Source organism: Suricata suricatta, chromosome 8, assembly GCF_006229205.1.
Source record: "Suricata suricatta isolate VVHF042 chromosome 8, meerkat_22Aug2017_6uvM2_HiC, whole genome shotgun sequence".
Taxonomy (NCBI): domain Eukaryota; kingdom Metazoa; phylum Chordata; class Mammalia; order Carnivora; family Herpestidae; genus Suricata; species Suricata suricatta.
In genome coordinates, this window is record NC_043707.1 from 71705928 (window position 1) to 71725329 (window position 19402).

Below are 19402 nucleotides of genomic sequence, written 5' to 3' on the forward strand. Positions count from 1 at the left end.
AATGAGAAAGAATGAAATATGGCCATTTGTAGCAAAATGGATGGACCTAGAGGGAGTCATGCTAAGCGAAATAAGTTAGGCAGAGAAGGACAGATACCATATGTTTGCACTCATAGGTCTAACAGGAGAACAGGAGAAACCTAATGGAGGACCAGGGGGAGGGGAAGAAAGAAAGAGAGTTGAGGAGAGAGAGGGACGCAAAACTTGAGAGATTATTGAATACTGAAAACGAACTGAGGGTTGAAGGAGGAGGGGGGAAAAGGGGTGGTAGTGATGGAGGAGGGCACCTGTGGGGAAGAGCACTGGGTGTTATATGGAAACCAATTTGACAATAAACTATTTAAAACAAATGAAGTGAGGTAGCTCAAACCCCAAACTATTTCTCCTGTGGTGGCCAGCAGCTGAAATATATATTCAATTATAAATATTGGTTGTTGCTGTTTGGTGAACTCTTTGGGATCTGTCTCATGCAACCACATTCGGTGTCAGCCAAGAGTTCAAGAGAGTCTTTATCCAGATGTGGGGGAAAGCTGTCTTCTTACTTTCTTCCTTGGATTTTCTCCCTCAATTTACAGTTATTCAGGTAGTCTCACACTCTGTCCTCTGATACCATTAGCTAAAATGTCCATGGTTTTCTGCTTGAATTCTAACCATTCCATGAAGACTGGGGAGGACCGTTAGAAGAAAAGCTGTATAAATGTATACTATACCAAACGTGATACTCTTCTTTTAAGAGTTGAGTCCCCTCCAGTGTGTCCTGGTTTTTTATTGCTTTTCTGTGCACTCAAAAAGCTTTATATATGTATATATATCTGTATGTATAAACAAATACAGATAGAGAAGTATTCAAGGACCAAATCTTGAGGTACCCCAGAGTTTAGTATATTAGGAAGAAGAAAAGATACCAACAATGGAGACTGGGAAAGAATGACCAGTGAGGTAGGGTAGGGACAATAGTCTGAATGGATTAAGTGTAGGAGAGAATGGAAGAAGTCTCCTTGTTAACGTAGACAAGTTTCTAAGAGTTTTTCTCTAACAGGGAATAGTGTAATGGAGCAGAGAAGAGAGATGTGGGTACAAGGAAAGTTGTTTTTAAGATAGGAAAATCGCAGTGTGTTTACTTGGTGATGCAAATTATTCTGGAAAGAGGAAAAATTAAAATAATGTAGAGAGGAGAGTATCAATGATGTCCTCATGAGAAAGAATGGTGGGTTTGGTTATGAAGCCAGAGTATTTTGGACAAATTTAAGTGAGCTAGTAGCTTTGGTTGTGACAGGTTGTGAATGTTGAAAGCAAGATCACCCACTCAGAGTGATGAGAGAGGTTATGAAATAATTATCTATGAAAATGGGAAAGTGGATTAACTAAGGTAATTTATTAGACACACCAAAAAAACCCAATTAATGTAAAAAGTCATGAATTTAAAGTAAAATTTGTTAGCATGATTGTTTTCTTTTAGTCACATTTAGTTGCTAGGGGATGGGACAGACAGTAGGTGGTGAGTTTAGATTTAAGAATTGCAAGCTACTAGGTGGCTCAGTCAGTTAAGCATTTGACTTCACCTCAGGTCATGGTCTCATGGTTGGTGAGTTCAGTTTGTGAGTTTGAGCCCCATATTGAGTTCTGCGCTCATAGCACAGAGCCTGCTTCTGATCCTCTGTCTCCCTCTCTCTCTGCCCTTTCCTTCCCTCTCAAAAATAAATAAACATTAAAAAAAAAAAAAGAATTACCAGGTAAGCTTATAAGACAGAGGGAGAAAGAGGAAATGGTGTCATTTATGTACATCAGACCGTGATACTTAGGCTGTTTAAGGATTGAAAGTGAGGCCACATGGGAGATAATACAGTGCAAATGTGGTGGGATCACATATTAGCAGTTCCAGTAGGTCAATTGTTAAAGTTGTGGGGGCTTAGAGAGTGAGCTAAAAAGATAGGAAGTGTTGGTTACAGAATGCAATGCTTAAAATGGAGATTATGGGTCTTGTATAGTTATTAGTAATGTTAAAGTTAAATTAGTTATGTTAAAGTTAACATTAGTAATGTTAAAGAATATTCAAGTGATGTTGGCTCAGGATCATTTTATTTAGTATTTCTTTTATGGGACTCTCCCAATTTCACTCTTCTATATTTGAATTTTTACTTCTAAATTATTTTCATTTAAATTTTGGTACTTCATCCAAAATTCATTCAAGAATTGTGTTCTCTGCTTTTTAAGATAACAATAATTATAAAATTGATTTCAATGATTATCTTTAATCTTGTTATTTTTAATACTTACATTTTTATACTCTATAGAGAATTTGACCCTATATCTTATAAGCTAATCTAGGTAGGTATTTTCATTATCACCATTCCCATTTTACAGAGGAGGAATCTCAAATTCAGAGGGATTAAATAATATGTTCAGTTTTTTCACTCCAAATCCCAGTAGTTATATTGAATGAACTCTAATATGATAAATCTGTTCTAACACGTTAATGGATCTAGTACTTGGGAGTGTCCCTCCCTAGGCAGAGGGCCTTCTGGAGATCCAATAATAGTCTGAAACAGCTGCTCTGCTGATGAGGGTTTTAGAACAGTGGAATAGGTGGGACTTTGAGAATCCTTTGAGTAATAAAATAATAAAGGATTGGCAACTTCCTTTTCCTCTTACACTCAAAAGGATATATAGCTCCTTTAACAAAAGTCATGTAAAAGTAAGTAGAAGCCAATTTGAAAGTCAAAGTCAATCATGATTAACTTATAAACATTTTTAATAATAAGGATTTGAAACGGCAATCAAGTATGACTAAAAGCATGTTGGGAGTCATGAAATTAATGTAAAATGAAGGACAGAATAAGAGATTTTGGAGTATTCTTCAATATGGAGAAATATGCCCTACTTCTTTGACATTTTAGGTAAAATTGGCATTTTCAATAATCTCTACTCATTCATTTTATACTACGGAGGATCAACCCACACCTGACCAGGTTAAGAGCATTTTCTTCATGTTGACTTGGAATTATGGTTGTAGAATGAGATAATCAATTAACTGAAGCACATTTTTGGGGAAATAAAAAAGATTTGGCATATATTTCTTTAAAGATATGTTGCCCAGATAATAAAGCTTACGACTAAGAAAAAGCTATGTCTTTAAATCTGATTTTTATTGATCTATTGGCTACTTTTATCCCTTTTCTTAGATAGTCCTCTTTTAATGAGGTTGAAATGTTAAATTAGTTGACACTACTAAGAAAGGAGATCTATAATAGAAAATTCAGATAGAGCCTAAAAATATGAATTTTTAATGTGATATTTATAAATAAAAACACTGGCACAAAGAACTTTATTATATTTAAAATTCTCAAGGGCCATCATTTCTTAACTTCTTTTAAAATTCTTTGGGGGCACCTGGGTGGCTCAGTCGGTTAAGCCTCCGACTTCAGCTCAGGTCAGATCTCACGTTTGTGGGTTTGAGCCCCGCGTCAGGCTCTGTGCTGACAGCTAGCTCAGAGCCTGGAGCCTGCTTCTGGTTCTGTGTCTCCTTCTCTCTCTGACCCTAATCCCTCTCATGCTTTGTCTCTCTCTGTATCAAAAATAAATAAAACATTAAAAAATATTAAAATTCTTTGGAAATATTGCCTCAAATCAATTGGCTAAGTTTTCTAATAAGAGACTAAAATTTATTAAAACCAACAAATAAGATTTTTATTTAATATATATTGTGATATGAGAAAAAAAATTGACCTGGTTTGCCAGTACTTTTCTAAGCAATTTTAATCAATTTATTTAACCTTTCTGGACCCTCATTGTTTCTTTATCTATAAAATGTGATTTACTAGATAAGTTCTAATATCCCTTATAAATTCTAAGTATGTTACCTTTTTTGTTGCTGTTGTTGTTAAAGGATTGCATTCTTAAATATTGAGAGATCATATCACTAAAGCTGTTTCTCACATCCCATAATTTATTTAGTCAGTGGATTAACATTGTAGCCTTGGAGCACTTACATGGCTCAGTTGCTTAAGGGTCTGACTCTTGATTTCAGTTCAGGTCATGATCTTTTGGTTCATGAGATTGAGTCCCACATTGGTCTCCACGCTGACATCACAGAGCCTACTTGGGATTCTCTCTCTGTCTCTCTATCTTCCCCTTTCTGTTCCTATGCTCTCTCTCCCTCAAAATAAATAAACTTAAATAAATAAATAAATAAATAAATAAATAAATAAATAAATAAAATACAATTTTAGCTAGTGCTAGAAGTGGTGATAGCTATGGAAGGGAAGAGGTCATCCTGGAAAAACATCTTTCCTTAAAAATGTTCTTTGACTCTAGAACATAGACCTTTTTGCTAGTCAAGACTTATTTCTAATTTGTAAAATGACAAGACTTACTTGGGAACATGAAGGACTTTTCCTTTGGCCTTCCTTCTTTCATCGGTCTGAGTGGTATTTGAATGATATGTGAAAGACATATGATTATGTGAGAGAAAACATGATTATTTCTCATAGAGTGAAAATAGCATTTAGAACTCTCTAGGAATGGAAATTATTACTAGCTGAGAATAGTAATGAAATCAGAATTGGAATCAAAGAGTATCAATTGTGGCTCTTAATTTTATGAGATGGGAAATAGAAAAAGAGATACTTTGCCAGTATGCATAATAAGAAAGTTTACTTTAATATTGTGCAAAATATTTTGGCTGAGACCTAATGTCATATTTCTCTTGAAATGTAAAACATGATTCCCAGAATATGAAAAGTATCTATTTTTATATCTATTTTGGGTATTAGAGGTATACTCTTGGTTTATTTTTTTTCTTTATTACATAAGTACTGCATGTCCCTTGCAAAATTTTGGAAAATGTTTAAACTTAGCATGATACCTTAAAATTATAAGAATTAAAAACAGATTTCTTTTACTAACAGTAATCAGTTTTCCAATGCTAAAATAAGAATTATAACTGAATGTGTCACAAAAGTGGATGTTCATAGAGCCTATCTGTGTGTCCCTTAAAGAAAGATGTTTCAATGGTAGTATAACTTCATTAGATTTAAAAAATTATCTGTCTGACAATCTTCTCAGCATTTAAAAATAAGGCTCATAAAAATATACATTAAAAAGGTAAATAATCCATGTCATCTCAATTTAAAATAAATTTATTTACTACCATATGATATATATAACATCTAATGACACATACAGCTGAAGAAATGTGATATGCTATATATAATTTGTGCTTCACCAAGTGTTTTATAATTGTTTTACCTAGGGTCCCAAAGGAGATCCAGGACTTTCCCCTGGTCAAGCTGTTCCTGGAGAAAAGGTAATTAGTTGCCCATGGAATAAAATTATGGTATATATTTCAAGCAGTAAAAAAAAATTATCTTTTTTAAAACATTTTTTAATGTTATTTTATTTTGAGAGGGATTTGGGGCAGAGAGAGGAGAGAGATTCCCCTTAATGCTATCCAGGCATTCCCGCTTTTATCTTTTTTAAATGTAGATTTTATGTGATATCAGACTGAGAAGAGTGAGAACTAGCAGATTTTAATGAAGGAAGGAATATTTGAAAAATAATTTATATCATCAACGTAATTTATCAGTTGAAATCTAATCTTAGCATTAATTTTATTGAATGTCTACTATGGCTTACCATTGTGCTACCTGCCAATTAGGGAGGAGTGGGGCAAAAAATTAGAGAAAATATGGCCCTAATCTCAAGAATTTGCTGTTAAAAGGCATACATACAATGGTACAGAGGTTGCAGTACTATTTTGTACCTTTTTGAAAATAATTCCGTGTACTTTATCTTTTTTAAGTCCCACAGTAACTACAAAACGCAGTCATCATTATCTTCTCTTCCAGAAAAGAGAATTCATGGAAAGCCTGTTTGACTCTTAGTTTGGGCTCAGGTCATGATTTCCTGCTTCCTGAGTTCAAGCCCTGAACCAGGCTCCACAGTGACTGTCACAGTGCAGAGCCTGCTTGGGATTCTCTTTCCCTGTCTCTCTCTGCCCCTCCAGCTCGTTCTCTCTCTCTCTCTCTCTCTCTCTCTCTCTCTCTCTCTCTCTCTCTCTCTCTCTTTCTCTCTCTCTCTCTTTCTCTCTCTCCCTCTCTCTCGATAAATAAATCAACCTAAAATAAGAAGGAAAGCAGAATTCGTAGAATTTAAATATTCATGGATAGTAAGAGGCTGAGTTAATGATATATTTGTCTTTTAATCTAATATGCATTTCATTTTGTCGTAATGCTGTCAAACATACACGTTGAAATAAAAATAAACGAATATTTTAAAGTAAAAATAGAGACAACATCTTTATTAGGAGGAGGGTACTGTTTTCCAGTGCGAATGAACCCAAAGCACATCTGGGATGCTCTGTTTAGACAAGCATTTGATGAATGTGATACAATTATAGGATGTTTTTGTTTTTGTGGTATACATTCACAAACTTTTAAAATCACTGAATAATTTTGGTAGTTCCCATGTTGAAATCTGATCTTTTAACTGGCATATAGAAACCCTTGTAAACTTAACAAAAAATCAAAAAAGCCCCACACCACATTAATGAACTTCGTAGATGTTATACTGACAAGTAAATCCTCCAAAAAATCTTAATCTAGAATTTTGAGAATTTTATTCCTGTGATGGAAATGAGTTCTCTGAATATAAATATTTTAGAAAGAAAATTGAAATTTATTATTAGAAACATATTTTCATTGGTCCCTTAGTTATTGCAAGGAAGAATAATCTGCAATCTGAGAAAAAAATGCCATCTCTTAAGATAAAAATAGAGGACATTTGATTTCTTACTTAAAATTTAGAAATTAGAGGCCCATTCCATTGTGATGTCTGCTTTAAATAACCTTCCCCCAAATGAAGCATTCACATTTATATCAAATGCTTGGTTTTATCTTTACTTGTGGCTTCCTGGTACAAAATACAGGGTGGTTCAGTATGTATGCAGTTTCTGTATGAAATCCAGGATGGGTCAGCATTGGAATTGAGGCTTGGAAGAACATCAGCCTTTTTCCTCATTTTGAGTTACTCATATACTAATTGTGGTTAATGGGAGATGGGAGAAATGCAGTAAGATACAGATTAATGATATGTTGCCATTGAGTTTTAAGTGAAATCTACCTTTTAAAGTTGAAAGATGTATTTCTAAAATGGTAAAACTTAAAAACATGTCTCAGACATTATATTTACATTAAATTGGGTTCACATATACTGTGGAGGCAGGTATTAATTATATATATGTATATTATGGATACATATATAAATAGTAAATGGTGAGAGTTGAGGGGGTTGGAAAACAATAGCATTTTAGTTTTAATCACTTAGCCATTTTTATAATAAATATATGGTCAGTGACAGACTGATAATAGAAATGCAGGGGCTAGTCCTTTAGCATAGAGCATCCACTAAAGAACATCTCTCATAGAGCATTTAATTTAAATGTTTAAGCCCTTTTGGGATCTCAATGGCATGCAAAGATGACTTTTTTTAAAAAACATTCTTTAATGTATTTTATTTTAAGAGACAGAGAGTGAGTGGGGGAGGGGCACAGAGAGAAGGAGACACAGAATCTGAAGTAGGCTTCAGGCTCTGAGCTGAGCTGTCAGCACAGAGCCCGATGTGGGGCTCGAACCCACAGACTGTGAGGTCATGACCTGAGCTGAAGTCAGACGCTTAGCTGACTGAGCCACCGAGGAGCCCCCAAAGATAACTTTTAAGACATAAGACAAGTGAGAGATTTTCATTTTTCATATGGAGAAACTGAAATCAAGTGAGTCACCCATAATTCGAGCTAGTAGCAGGAGACAAGCATCCAATAACCTGTTTCCTAGTGCAGCTTTCTTTTCCCTCTACTTCAGAAATAATTGTTATGTATATAACCCCATCACAAGATGGAAGACATCTTAATAAAATGTCAAGAAGAGGTATTAAAATGAAATTAATACAAATGGAAAGGTTAATCATCAGAAACATTCTTTCCTCTTCTGATTGTTTAACTTGATGACATATTAAAGTATATAGTGCACTGAATATTAAACAGAACACAGTCACTTAGAAGTTTACTTAGGATTAACCCTTAAGTACTCTTTTTTCTTTTGCAACATTGTTTTTTCATGCATAATATATTTGTTGCAGCAGAAAGAGGGAGAGGAAGGAAAGTAAAACTGCATCTGGAGCAAAGTGCCTCAAGATTGTTACCATTCCTCTTTCATATTTTTTTAAGTTTATTTATTTTGAAAGAGAGAGCATGCATGCATGAGGGGAGGGGCAGACAGAGAAAGAGAGAATCCCAAGCAGGCTCATACCCTCATCCAGCTTGGGGCTCAATTGGAGGGGAAGGTGGGCTCAATCCCACCACCATGAGATCATGTCCCAACCAGATATCAAGAGGTGGTCACTTAGCTGGCTAAGTGTCCCTTTCCCATTCCTTTTTGACATGTTTTTTCCATGTCAATTCACACAGCTTCCTCTTTATCTCTCGCTGTCACTTCTACCCACCAGACACTCCTTCCCCCTCGCATCAGTATACTTTCTCCCTTCGACCCCAAGATGGGCTTGCAGGCCCTCATCAGGTTGGGGAGTCAGGAGAATGGATGGCCCTAATAGGTAAAGTCCCATCTGCAGGAGCCAAACATACATCCGCCCAATGAATGTTTGCAGCAGTTACTTCCAGTGGTATAAGAGGCGACACCAGCACAGCCCCAGAAGCAGACGTGTCCCTTTCTCTGCTGTGCCACATGAGCCCAGCCCTGCTCCCCACAGCCTTGCCTTGAGGCTCCTCATGGGAGTCCCACCAGATGCCAGCCTGAGCCCTCCACAGCTGCCACACAACGTGCTTATAGAAAAAGTTTTTAATGTTTATTTCTTTTTGAGAGAGAGAGAGAGAGAGAGCAAAGAAGAGGGGTAGAGAGAAGGGAATGGAGGATCTGAAGCAGGCTCTGAGCTGACAGCAGTGAGCCGGATGCGGGCTCAAACTCACTAACCCCGAGATCATGACCTAAGCAGAAGTCTGTAACTTAATTAACTGAGCCACCCAGGTGCCCGCATATAGAATTTTTGAGTAAACTTTAGATTTTTAAAACACAGTAAACCTTGGAACGACAGAAATCTGGGGAGTGACGGCATTCCTAGAGAAAAGAGTATCAGAAAAAAAGGAGCAGAGGCACTGAAGTGGGGAAGTAAGGTGCAGGTATTCAGCATGAGAAGAGAGAAATGTGGGGGTGCCTCAGAAATAGTCTCGACAGGGCCCTGAAAAAAACATGTAATTTGAGCCCAATTGCAAAGATCAGAAATGAATACAGTAAGATTTTGTCATCCAAGACGAAATCCTGCAGCAAGAGAATTCTAATTTTCAATTCTCTCTAATAACGTTAAACCTCTCTTTGTGTTTTCTTCTTAGGGCAGTCAGGGCCTTTCTGGATTAATGGGACCCCCCGGTATGCAAGGCGACAAGGTAAGATGTGGTTTTACTTTGACATAATTAGTTGTCATCTGGGTCGGGGAGCTCTTCAAGTCTTAAAATCTCATTTTGAAGTGAAGCCCAAAGTCAATGTTTTAAATTCCTTTTCTCAGCAAAAAGAATTGGGATGCTCTCCTAATCCAGGAAAGTGGTGCCCACAAAAAGGCAGCGCCTTATGAAAAATAAAACCTTTCAGTTAATGAAGGGAACAAAATTCACATGTGGGAATAAGTCAGAGTCACTGACAGAATGTTGACACTTTTCTTCTTCTTCTTCTTTTTTATATAAGGGCAATAACCTGCTTCTGAAACTTCAAAGTCATTTTTTAACTTTTATTTGTTCAAAGGGAGGTATAGGGAATACTTTGGCTTTTTTTAAAGGGTTCTCTTTCTCTTTTTTGAAAGGGTTCTCTGCCATGATATATATATGAATGTGAGGCCTGAAGGGTAGGAAGGGAGTGAGGATTGGGAATAGCTGGTAATATTGTATATTAAATATACAATATTTCACCCTAAAGAATGATACTACAGAAAAACAGTAGTGATATATACTTGACTACATATATTTTTCTGAGGTAAAAAGGAATCTAATGCAACTGCTAGAATTATTTTATAAAATATGCTGTACAGTTTCCTACTTCTCCATATATTCAGCTTATTTTTCTTTTTCCCTTCGAACACTGAGTTATTGACTTTCTACAGAGAAAAGGAAAATACAAAATATCTTTCTAAGCATTAAAGGCCCCAAAATATTGAAGAGCTGTATGTGACTTGATATGGATATCGAAAGACGTATAATAATGAGCTGTGTTGATGTCTCTGTGTGTCATATTCCCTTTCTCTTGGGACATTTGAATTGGAAGTAGTATTCAGGCTCTGGTGACTTGGTTCAAATCCCATCTACCATTTTCTAGGTCCCATTGACTTTGGAGAGGGTGTTTAACCTCTCTATGTTTCAGTTGCCTCATTTGTAAAATGAGAAGAGAGTACTACCCACTTTATAGGCAGTTGTTAGAAACAAGAAATGAGGTAATCCATGCAATACAGTGTCAGACACATTCGAGCCCTAACACATGTTAACCATCAGCCGTTTATCTGGTTTCGTAAATGACCTTGTTTGCTCTCCCTCGTAACTCCTGCTAAAGAGCTGAATTTAAAATGATGAACAAGATTTTGATCTCATGGAGTGTTTTCCCTCCCATGACCACACCACCATTATCTTTATGGCCATCAAATTAATTTTCATCCTAGACAGTACTTAGAATCTGATTACTTCTTTGAGGTTGTTGGTTGCTCCCATGGAGACAGAGATGGCAGAGTGATCATTTCTAACAGAATTTGTCTTGATATATAGTCGTAAATCCGTTCAATTAATGCTACTCAGCATATCTCTGACCACTAAGTATACCTCTGAAGAAATTGTACTGACAAGTAGCACCAAAGATCTCAACATATGAAATTATTTTAATTATTTTATCTGATATTAAATATACAATATTTCACCCTAAAGAATGATACTACAGATAACAAAAAAACTAATCATTACTTTTCCAGGTTAAATGATGCCCATGGTTTACGAAATTAGCAATCCAGAAAAGCGAACTCTAAGAAATATTGGCGTGGTTATTGTGTAGAGGACTATATAAAGAAATATCTATAGAGACAAATTTAAAAAGACTGATTGTAACTATTCCAGCAGATTATTATTTTAACTTGGGAATTGTGCTTACTTACAGCAGAAGATACTGGCTTTCAAAGACCCATGCATATATTATAAATGTCTTGGGTTATGAGTATTTTAAAATATTAAGATTAATATATTCTTTTTGATCTGTATAACTCTAGTAAAATGAAATACAGCATTGTTTTAAACAAACTGGGCTACAGATTATCTTTTACAGACTTATTTTCCTCTTATATAACATTTTTTAAACTTTTAAAATATGCCTTCTTTTTGTTTAAGTTAATCACACAGAAGCCATTGGTCAGATAGCGGCTGTAGCTGAATATCTCTCTAGAGAAAATTTAGTTGAAAATATTAGAAACAGGGGTGCCTGGGTGGCTCAGTTGGTTGAGCATCTGAGTATGGCTCAGGTCATAATCTCACAGTTTGTGGGTTCCAGCCTGGCGTCAGGTTCTGTGCTGACAGCCTAGCCTGGAGCCTGCTTCAGTCTGTGTCTCTCTCTCTCTACCCCTCCCCTGTTCACACTTTGTGTGTGTGTGTGTCTCTCTCTCTCTCTCTCAAAAATAAACACGCATAAAAGATAAATAAGAAACTAAACTTATTCCTGATAAATGAAGCATTCATGGTTTACTGTGATTTGACAGTAGTTTAGGACAGTATTGAAACATTTGAAATGTTTTTGTAGTTTTCCTGAGCATTTTTCCTCTTTTTAAATAGAGTGTGTCAATTAATAGAAACTATATACAAATTAAAAAAAATAAGTATTGCTAGGGAAAGACATAAGGATTCCATCTAAAATTGATTTTTCACATAGCTGGCTTGGGACAAGTTTCTATCACACTAGGTGCATATCTTGTTTTAATCGGAAGATACAGTAGAAGTATATTCAAAATGAGCTTGATTGACTCTTCCTGTGGTTTGTATAGAAGAGAGAAGGGCAAGAGCAGTTAGAGGATAAAATGCTCAGTTAATTATGAGCTGCGTTCATGGAATATACTAGATTGGGTTCATGTTTTGAGCTACCTCGGTCACTTCCTTGCAAACCGGATCCAAGCTAGGAGAACCTAGAAAAGTAGCTCGTGTTAGTTGTAGCCTGGTACTCCCGTTTCCTTCAACCTTGCAGTTCGACCCTTAATGTTAGTGCTGGGGGAACCCTTAAGGTCGAGGCAAGAATTTAAAGTATTCACTTTGTAAGTGAGAAATCTAAGATAGCCCCGGAGAGGTTAAGAGAATTGCTCATGGTCACTCAGAATTACTGCAGGATCAAGAGACAAAATTTACTGCTACAGATCAACTGTGCTTTTAACTATTCCTTGCATATCATGAGAGATGAACAAGATACTTTGGTTTTGCTTAATGTAAAGTTTATTACATCCTTTTTATCTATTAAACTATTTATAAAGTATTATTAGAACTATTACTACTAATTTATTATGTGCCATATTCCAGTCATTCTGCTGAGCCCTATTTCTTGTCATCTTAAAAACAACTCATTGAGAGGTGCCTGGGTGGCTCAGTCACTTAAACATCTGACTCTCGATTTTGGCTCAGGTTATGACCTCATGGTGGTGAGACAGCCTCGTGTCAGTCTCTGCACTGACATGGCATGCAGCCTGCTTAAGATTCTCTTTTCTCCCTCTGCCCCTCTCCTGAGCTCTCTCTCTGAAGTAAAAAACAAACAAGCAAACAAAACAAAAAAGAAGTTGAGGTATAAAAGGGTTATATCACTTACCCCAGGCCACACAACTATTAATTGGCTGAGTTAGGATTCAAATCCAGGCCTGTTTGACACACGACTGCTCTTAATAACTTCAAATACTACTTTCTCATTAATTAATTAGATTGTGAACACACTCTGGTTTCTCTTCAGATCAAATAAATCTTTCGCCTCTAATTAATTAGTTTGTTAAATCAGTATTTGTAGGATTTCAGTACTTCTGACTGTCCCTGGCATGTATGCAAGAGGAAGCAAAATTTTGCTTTTCATGAAAGCCAAGGGAACAGATATAGTTTTGGATGACAGATAATAATGACTTCATTATTCCTTTTCTTTCTCTGAAAGTATCTGGAAATATTAAAAATCTTCTCATATAAGCCGTAGTCAAGTAATCTTGAAAATAGCTGCAAGAAAGTTGTATTGAGAACTCTCAACAGCTCATGAAAATTGTTGAGATTAATTAACAGAAGGTTTCTATTAAAAACATTCTGAAAATAAGAAGTAATATTGAGAGAAATACAAAATGAATAAATTTGCAGCATTGTTTTTTTTCCACCTTTCAGCAGATTTTTTTTAGTTTGCTTCTTTCTTTTCCTTTTTTTATTTCTCTCCTCCCAACTTTTTTTTTTAAGCCAGTATTAACATCTTGACAACCAGATTGACTGGTTACATTGCCTCGACTTAGCCACCTTCATGTAATTCTTATTTTCCTAAGAACTAAAGTATGTTTTTACTTCCCACTCAGTGTCTAAATTTGTGCCAAAAAGCAGATAAGTTGGATACAGAGTGTATGCTGGGCTGGATGGAAGACAAGAGTCATAATACTGAGCTTGGACTCCAGATGGATGTTAAAATTGTTTTTTAATATAGCCAATCAGCTGCTCTATTAATATTGGAAGTCTGCTATTTAAAATTTTAGGAATATTAACAGTGATTTCAATTGGAGCAGTTTCTCTAGGATCAAGAGGATGAACCAGATGGGAACAGTTAAGCACATTTTCGCATCAAGCCATATAGCTCACAGCAATGGTGAAATATGAACACACATTTTAATACAGATTGTTATGAGCAATGTTTAGCAGTATTTTTCTAAATATCAAAAATTACTAATATCCATGGTTTTTTAGTGATAATTATAAAACAATGCAAATTCTTACTGTGTTTCTATAGAATTATTTCACTTCAAAAGTTTTCCATCACATATGAGGAACGCAGTAAACATCTTTATGAAGTTGGAAGGAAAAAAAGAATTGAAGATCAAGTGGAATGCATTGTGATTTATTAGTCACTCAAAAAATTGGCAGCTTTTCATAATCGATCTAAGCAAGGGCAGTACTAAACAGCTATAATTATGCTGCATGTCCATGAGAGTAACAATAAAAAGTCAGGGTTGGCATAAAAGATCTGTGCCTAGAGAGAGAAATAAGGAGAGTTCTGCTGCTCCACAGTTGACTGTATAGATTATTATCTCTCTTGCCCACTATCCTTGTAAAAATCTGCAAAGCTACATTGGTTGGTTCCCAATCCGAGTGTTGTACTGGCAGTCTAACACACATGCTGCTGCACAGGGGCTGTGCTGTGTCCGCTTCCTCTGCAATCCTCCGCGCCCACTAATGGTAGGGGACGCAGGGAGCGAGGCGGTGCCACACTGAACTCCCCCACGGGCAAGCCACTGGCTACCAGAGCGGTGTAATTTGCGGGACTTTGGAAACTTCCCCATGTCCAAAGATATTTTCCTCAGTCTGGCTCTTGTGATTGACATTTTAACACTAAGGATAAGTTCATTTGGCTAAAAGTATTTCAGTTTCCAGAAATTAAAAAAAAAAAAAAATCTGTGCCTCAGAAAAACTGTTATCTGTCACATAGCACCATTTTGAAAATTAGTTTATCAGAGTCTTTTTTTTTTTTCCTCTGAGAATTAGTTGAGAAGGACTATTACTAGGGTAGATGGGACCAAAGTAGAAACCGGATATTGATTAAAGGAGGTTAGTGGGTCAGTGTTGTGAGGAGGTTTGGGACAAAGTTTGGCACAAGAGAGTTGTGTGCCTAAGAGAGGTGTGTTCCGAGAAGAAAGGGTGGTGGGTAGAATAGAGGATTGTGTGGTATTTATCCTGTAAGGTGAGTCCCCTCCAGCTCTCCAGTTATCTATGATCCTCCTTCAATTTATTTGGTTTTTTTTTAATTAAATTTCTTGTTCTCTTCTTATTCTTATTTCTTAAGGAAATTTATTGCCTTGCCCCAAGAAGTGCTTCCATTCTCATAGCTATTGATTTTTGTCTTTTTTAATGGTCGTATTATCACTGTTTCTCAATTTTACCATAGTTTTCCGTGGTTATTTTAACCAAAACATGAATATAAGCCTTTGTATTCCTCAAGGCATTGTCACTATAACTCCTGTCACGATTGACAGGTTTCATTAGAAACTTGGAATTGCCTAATATGTAAACTAATGCTGTTACATTACAGAAAAATGAAATTTACTATTGCCTTAGACAACACTGAAGTAGTAGTGGCTAAAGAGAAATATATGAGTGACTCAGGAGTCCTTAGGTGCAAGGACTATATTTTATTTACTGTGGTGTCTCAGCCTACTGTCTCGCACATATCATTAGTGAGTGACTGAAGATTGCTGCTCTTAAGTGTCATTGACTGTGCCATTTCACCTGGTCCTAGTGGTCATAGGACCACTAAATCAGTGTCTCTTCCTGTCTTATTTTCCTGGAGTCCTCTTATCAGGACTTCATTCCCCATTTTAGGTAGGCTGAGTAGAACTAGTAAGCCTGTTTACTAGTCTCTCCATGATGTTGTCTTTTACACGATTATACACAAGGTTTGCTTTGCCTTAACTTCCTGAGACTAGACAGAAGCAGAAGCTTCTTCTTTGTTTGGCTTCAAACAAAAGCGCAGCTTCCTTCCAGAGATAAAATCTGTCACTAACTCTCTGGAATGCTACAGTTGTTTTAGTCACATCCTTTTGCAGTGCAATTCATTCAGGAAACCAGTATTATGTAACTAAGGTATAGTTCCTGTCTTCAAGTAGCTATGGTCTAAAAAAAGGAAACACACTAAATTACAAAGGTGTATTATGCTATGGCAAGGACAATAATGAAGATATGAAAAGATTATTATAGGATGTGGTTGAAGGTAACTTAAAATTTTTTTTAATGTTTATTTATTTTTGAGAGAGAGACAGAGCACAACTGGGAGAAGAGCAGAATGAGAAGGAGACACACAATCAGAAGCTGTCTCCAGGCTCTGAGCCGTCAACACAGAGCCTGATGTGGGGCTCGAACTCACGGACCACATAATCATGTCCTGAGCCAAAGTTGGATGCTTAGCTTAGTTACCCAGGCACCTCGAGGGTTACTTAAACCTTCAAGGACAGGCAGTGGGAGAGTCTTTAAGGAACAGGGAAGGAGGCATCTTGAGGATGAGGAGCAGTTATCCTGATGATACCGTAGTTAGTAGACATGTATGCTATCTATACACAGGAGACGCCATAAACAAAGGCTTATAGGCAAAGAGCACTTCCTTGCTCCTGGGCTATGAAGTGTGAGCAGGAGGTGTCAGAAGATAAGGCTTGGGGATATTCAGGGGCCAACTTATAATGGAACTTATATCATGCATCACTTGAATCTATTAGTTATCATGAGATAGAGAACTACCTGAAGTGTTTTAAGAAGGGGAATGCCAAAGGCAAATCATCTACTCTCCAGTTTCTTTGGCACTTTTGTGGCCTCTGAAGGGGAATGCTCCTGCATTTGTGAAACGTAAAATCTGTAGAAGGAGACCCCAGATAGAAAGGTAAGGTGACAATACAGACATGGTCTTATGCCATAGGGGAAAAATCCTTATCTGAGTGACTATATGTCTTTTCCATCTAGTAAGGGGGAAAGACTGTTAAAAGAACACTAGTAATATATAGAGTTGACAACATGGAAATTATATCATAAGGTCAGTGAGAATTTTTCTTAATATATATATACAGGCATTCCTCACTTTGGATGGTTCAAATATACACAAATTTCAGTTCCCACATTTAATGAAAATAACACCAGTCTCCCAACAACATGGTCCAAACTTCACTTACCACAATTATTAACCACAATTAGTAACAGCAATTAATTGCATAAAGTACAAACTCTGATACTGTCTCTTCAGTCTACAAAACAACATAAACTACAAAAACTACATAAATAACAGCTATGCATCAAGATCAATGACCAGTCACATCATTTCATCCAGTTAGTTGGTGATGGTTCATCTGTTTTTCAGTTCATGCACAGACAACAAAGTGTGTGGTGTGTTGCTTTTTAGTCTCTTAGTGATAAACCTGTGTGATATTTTATGCAAATGGGTAATCAAAAGAAGTAATTGACCAGCTAAGATGAAAGTAGAGCAAAATAATGGAATAGTGATAACACGGGACTTAAAATTAGAACTGAACATAAGTGGAATTATAGAAAAAAATAGCTACTCCTAGGACACTGCTCCCAGTTGAAAGACTCTAGATAATGCAGCCGGAGGAACAGAGTGAAGGTTAACTTTTTGATATAAATGAAGAAAGGGTTGTGATGAATAGGACAGAGATGTCCCAGAAGAAGTAACACCAGCAAAAAAAACCTTCACATTAGAAGAACTTTTGGAATTCTTTCATGGCATAGCAAGTACTAAGGCTAAAATGTTCAACATTGATCCAGAATTAAAAAAGAGTGTGATAATTTGCCAAAGCATAGAAAATATGCTTGCTCACTATGGTAATTTATACAAGAAGGCAAGCAGTATCCAAACTACTCTTCATAATTTTTTTTCAAAGAAATGACACTTTAATTCTCAATGTTTTTAATCTTTTAAGTTATGTCGCACCAAATATTAGTTTAACATTTCTTTCATTTCCCTACACAATTTGAGCCATCAGAATTTTAACATTTTGGCAAATATTTTTAAAAGTCACAGAACATTCATAATTTTTCCTGTTATTAATATTGCTTTGCATGGTTTCAGCATGGATGGTCTGTTTTATGGCCCTGTAGTGCCATGTCCAGTGAGGATGTCCTGTATATAAATGGTACCACTGTATGCCTTATAGATTAACATTTTATGTATGTATCCAAAATTTTAACTGCTTGGGCAAAGTTCAGTATCTACTTTGCCATCTCAATATTTCTGATTTTAAATATATTCTCTCTCTCTCTTTCACTCTCTCTCTCGCTCTCCTCTCTCTCTCTCTCATGTTACCTATTGATAACATATTTGTTAGGGATCAAGTATTTGTTAAAATAAGTATTAACATGAAAGTCTCTGCTAAAATTAGATCCTAAGCCCCATTTGTTATTGGAATTCTTGGTAAGGCAGCTCTCTACACAACAAATATTTAGACAATTCTATGATTTATTGTAATGGGTCTTTAATCTGTTTTAAAACAGAGTTTGTAAATTTTCCTATTGACATTCCTTAAGGAATGTGTTCACATCAGTTTTTTTTTTTATTTTCAATATATTCATTCAAGAAAAATTGTATATTTTTATCTCCTGAACTTTTTTGTTATTCTTCCTGTGTGAGTATAGAAAACAGTGACTCAAATAATATTTCCAACCGACTATACTATAAATGAAAATTTTAAAACAAAATGTTAGATCCCTAGATTGGAGCTATGTCAGAATTTGAATGTAGGCATTGTATCCCAGGTGTTTATTCCCTTTGCTTTTTAAAACTTTACAGACTCATGTTTAAGTAAAAAATAAATAAGGAATACAGTCACCAATATAGGGGATAGGTGAAGGCCTTTTTACAATATTGGTAATAACTACAGTGTATTATAGAAGTATTAATATCACATTAAAAATAACAAAGACATTCTTTGTCCTACTTTGTCCTACTTATTTACTTTTCATTTTAACATTAAGAGAATTGAGATGTCATATTAGATACTTAGAATCTATTTTCTACTCACGTAACTCTCAAATATATTCAAGTCTTTCCATCAATTCATTCATTCATCCAAGTCCCTTCATTGATTAATTAGTGAGCACTTCCTATGAGCCAGGCACTATTCTGGGCACTGGGGATACCACACTGAATAAAATAGACAAGGAACTTAAGTTTAAACTCTATAAGAAGCTTATATCCAATCTCTTATTCCTCCACTCAAATCTGATTTACAATTATCTTTTACTGGACTGTAAAACCCTCCAACCTGACCTACTCCTTCCATTCTACATATCTCAGAGTCCTCATCTTTGATTTAGATCTTATGCTTGAATCTGCTTTTTCTCTGATATATATATTTGATCCTTCTCTCTGCTCTTCCCCCACTTATGCTCTGCCTCTCTCTCCTTCAAAAATAAATAAACATTAAAAAATTTTTAAATAGTTTCACGTAATTAAAAAAAAGAATTTGACTGACTTGGCTTGTTCTTGTTTATCACAACTTTGTGTTCCAAGTGACTTCATAGACTATTGGCCAGACTTTGTTTTGGCCTCCCTTAGATCAAGTGTTGTTTCTTATGGCTGAGGTGAGCAGGAGTGAGTTCACGGAGAAAAGG

The 19402-nt window shown here is 36.0% G+C and overlaps 1 protein-coding gene across 4 annotated transcripts in view; it reads left to right on the forward strand.

Annotated features, from left to right (window-relative positions):
• Positions 1 to 19402, forward strand: part of COL24A1 (collagen type XXIV alpha 1 chain) — a 475258-nt gene that overhangs the window by 163088 nt on the left and 292768 nt on the right. For all 4 annotated transcript variants that reach the window (XM_029948854.1, XM_029948855.1, XM_029948856.1 and 1 more), the window contains 2 exons: positions 5252 to 5305; positions 9398 to 9451. In XM_029948854.1, coding sequence (XP_029804714.1) covers positions 5252 to 5305; positions 9398 to 9451 — 108 coding nt within the window. The remainder of the gene's footprint in view (positions 1 to 5251; positions 5306 to 9397; positions 9452 to 19402) is intronic.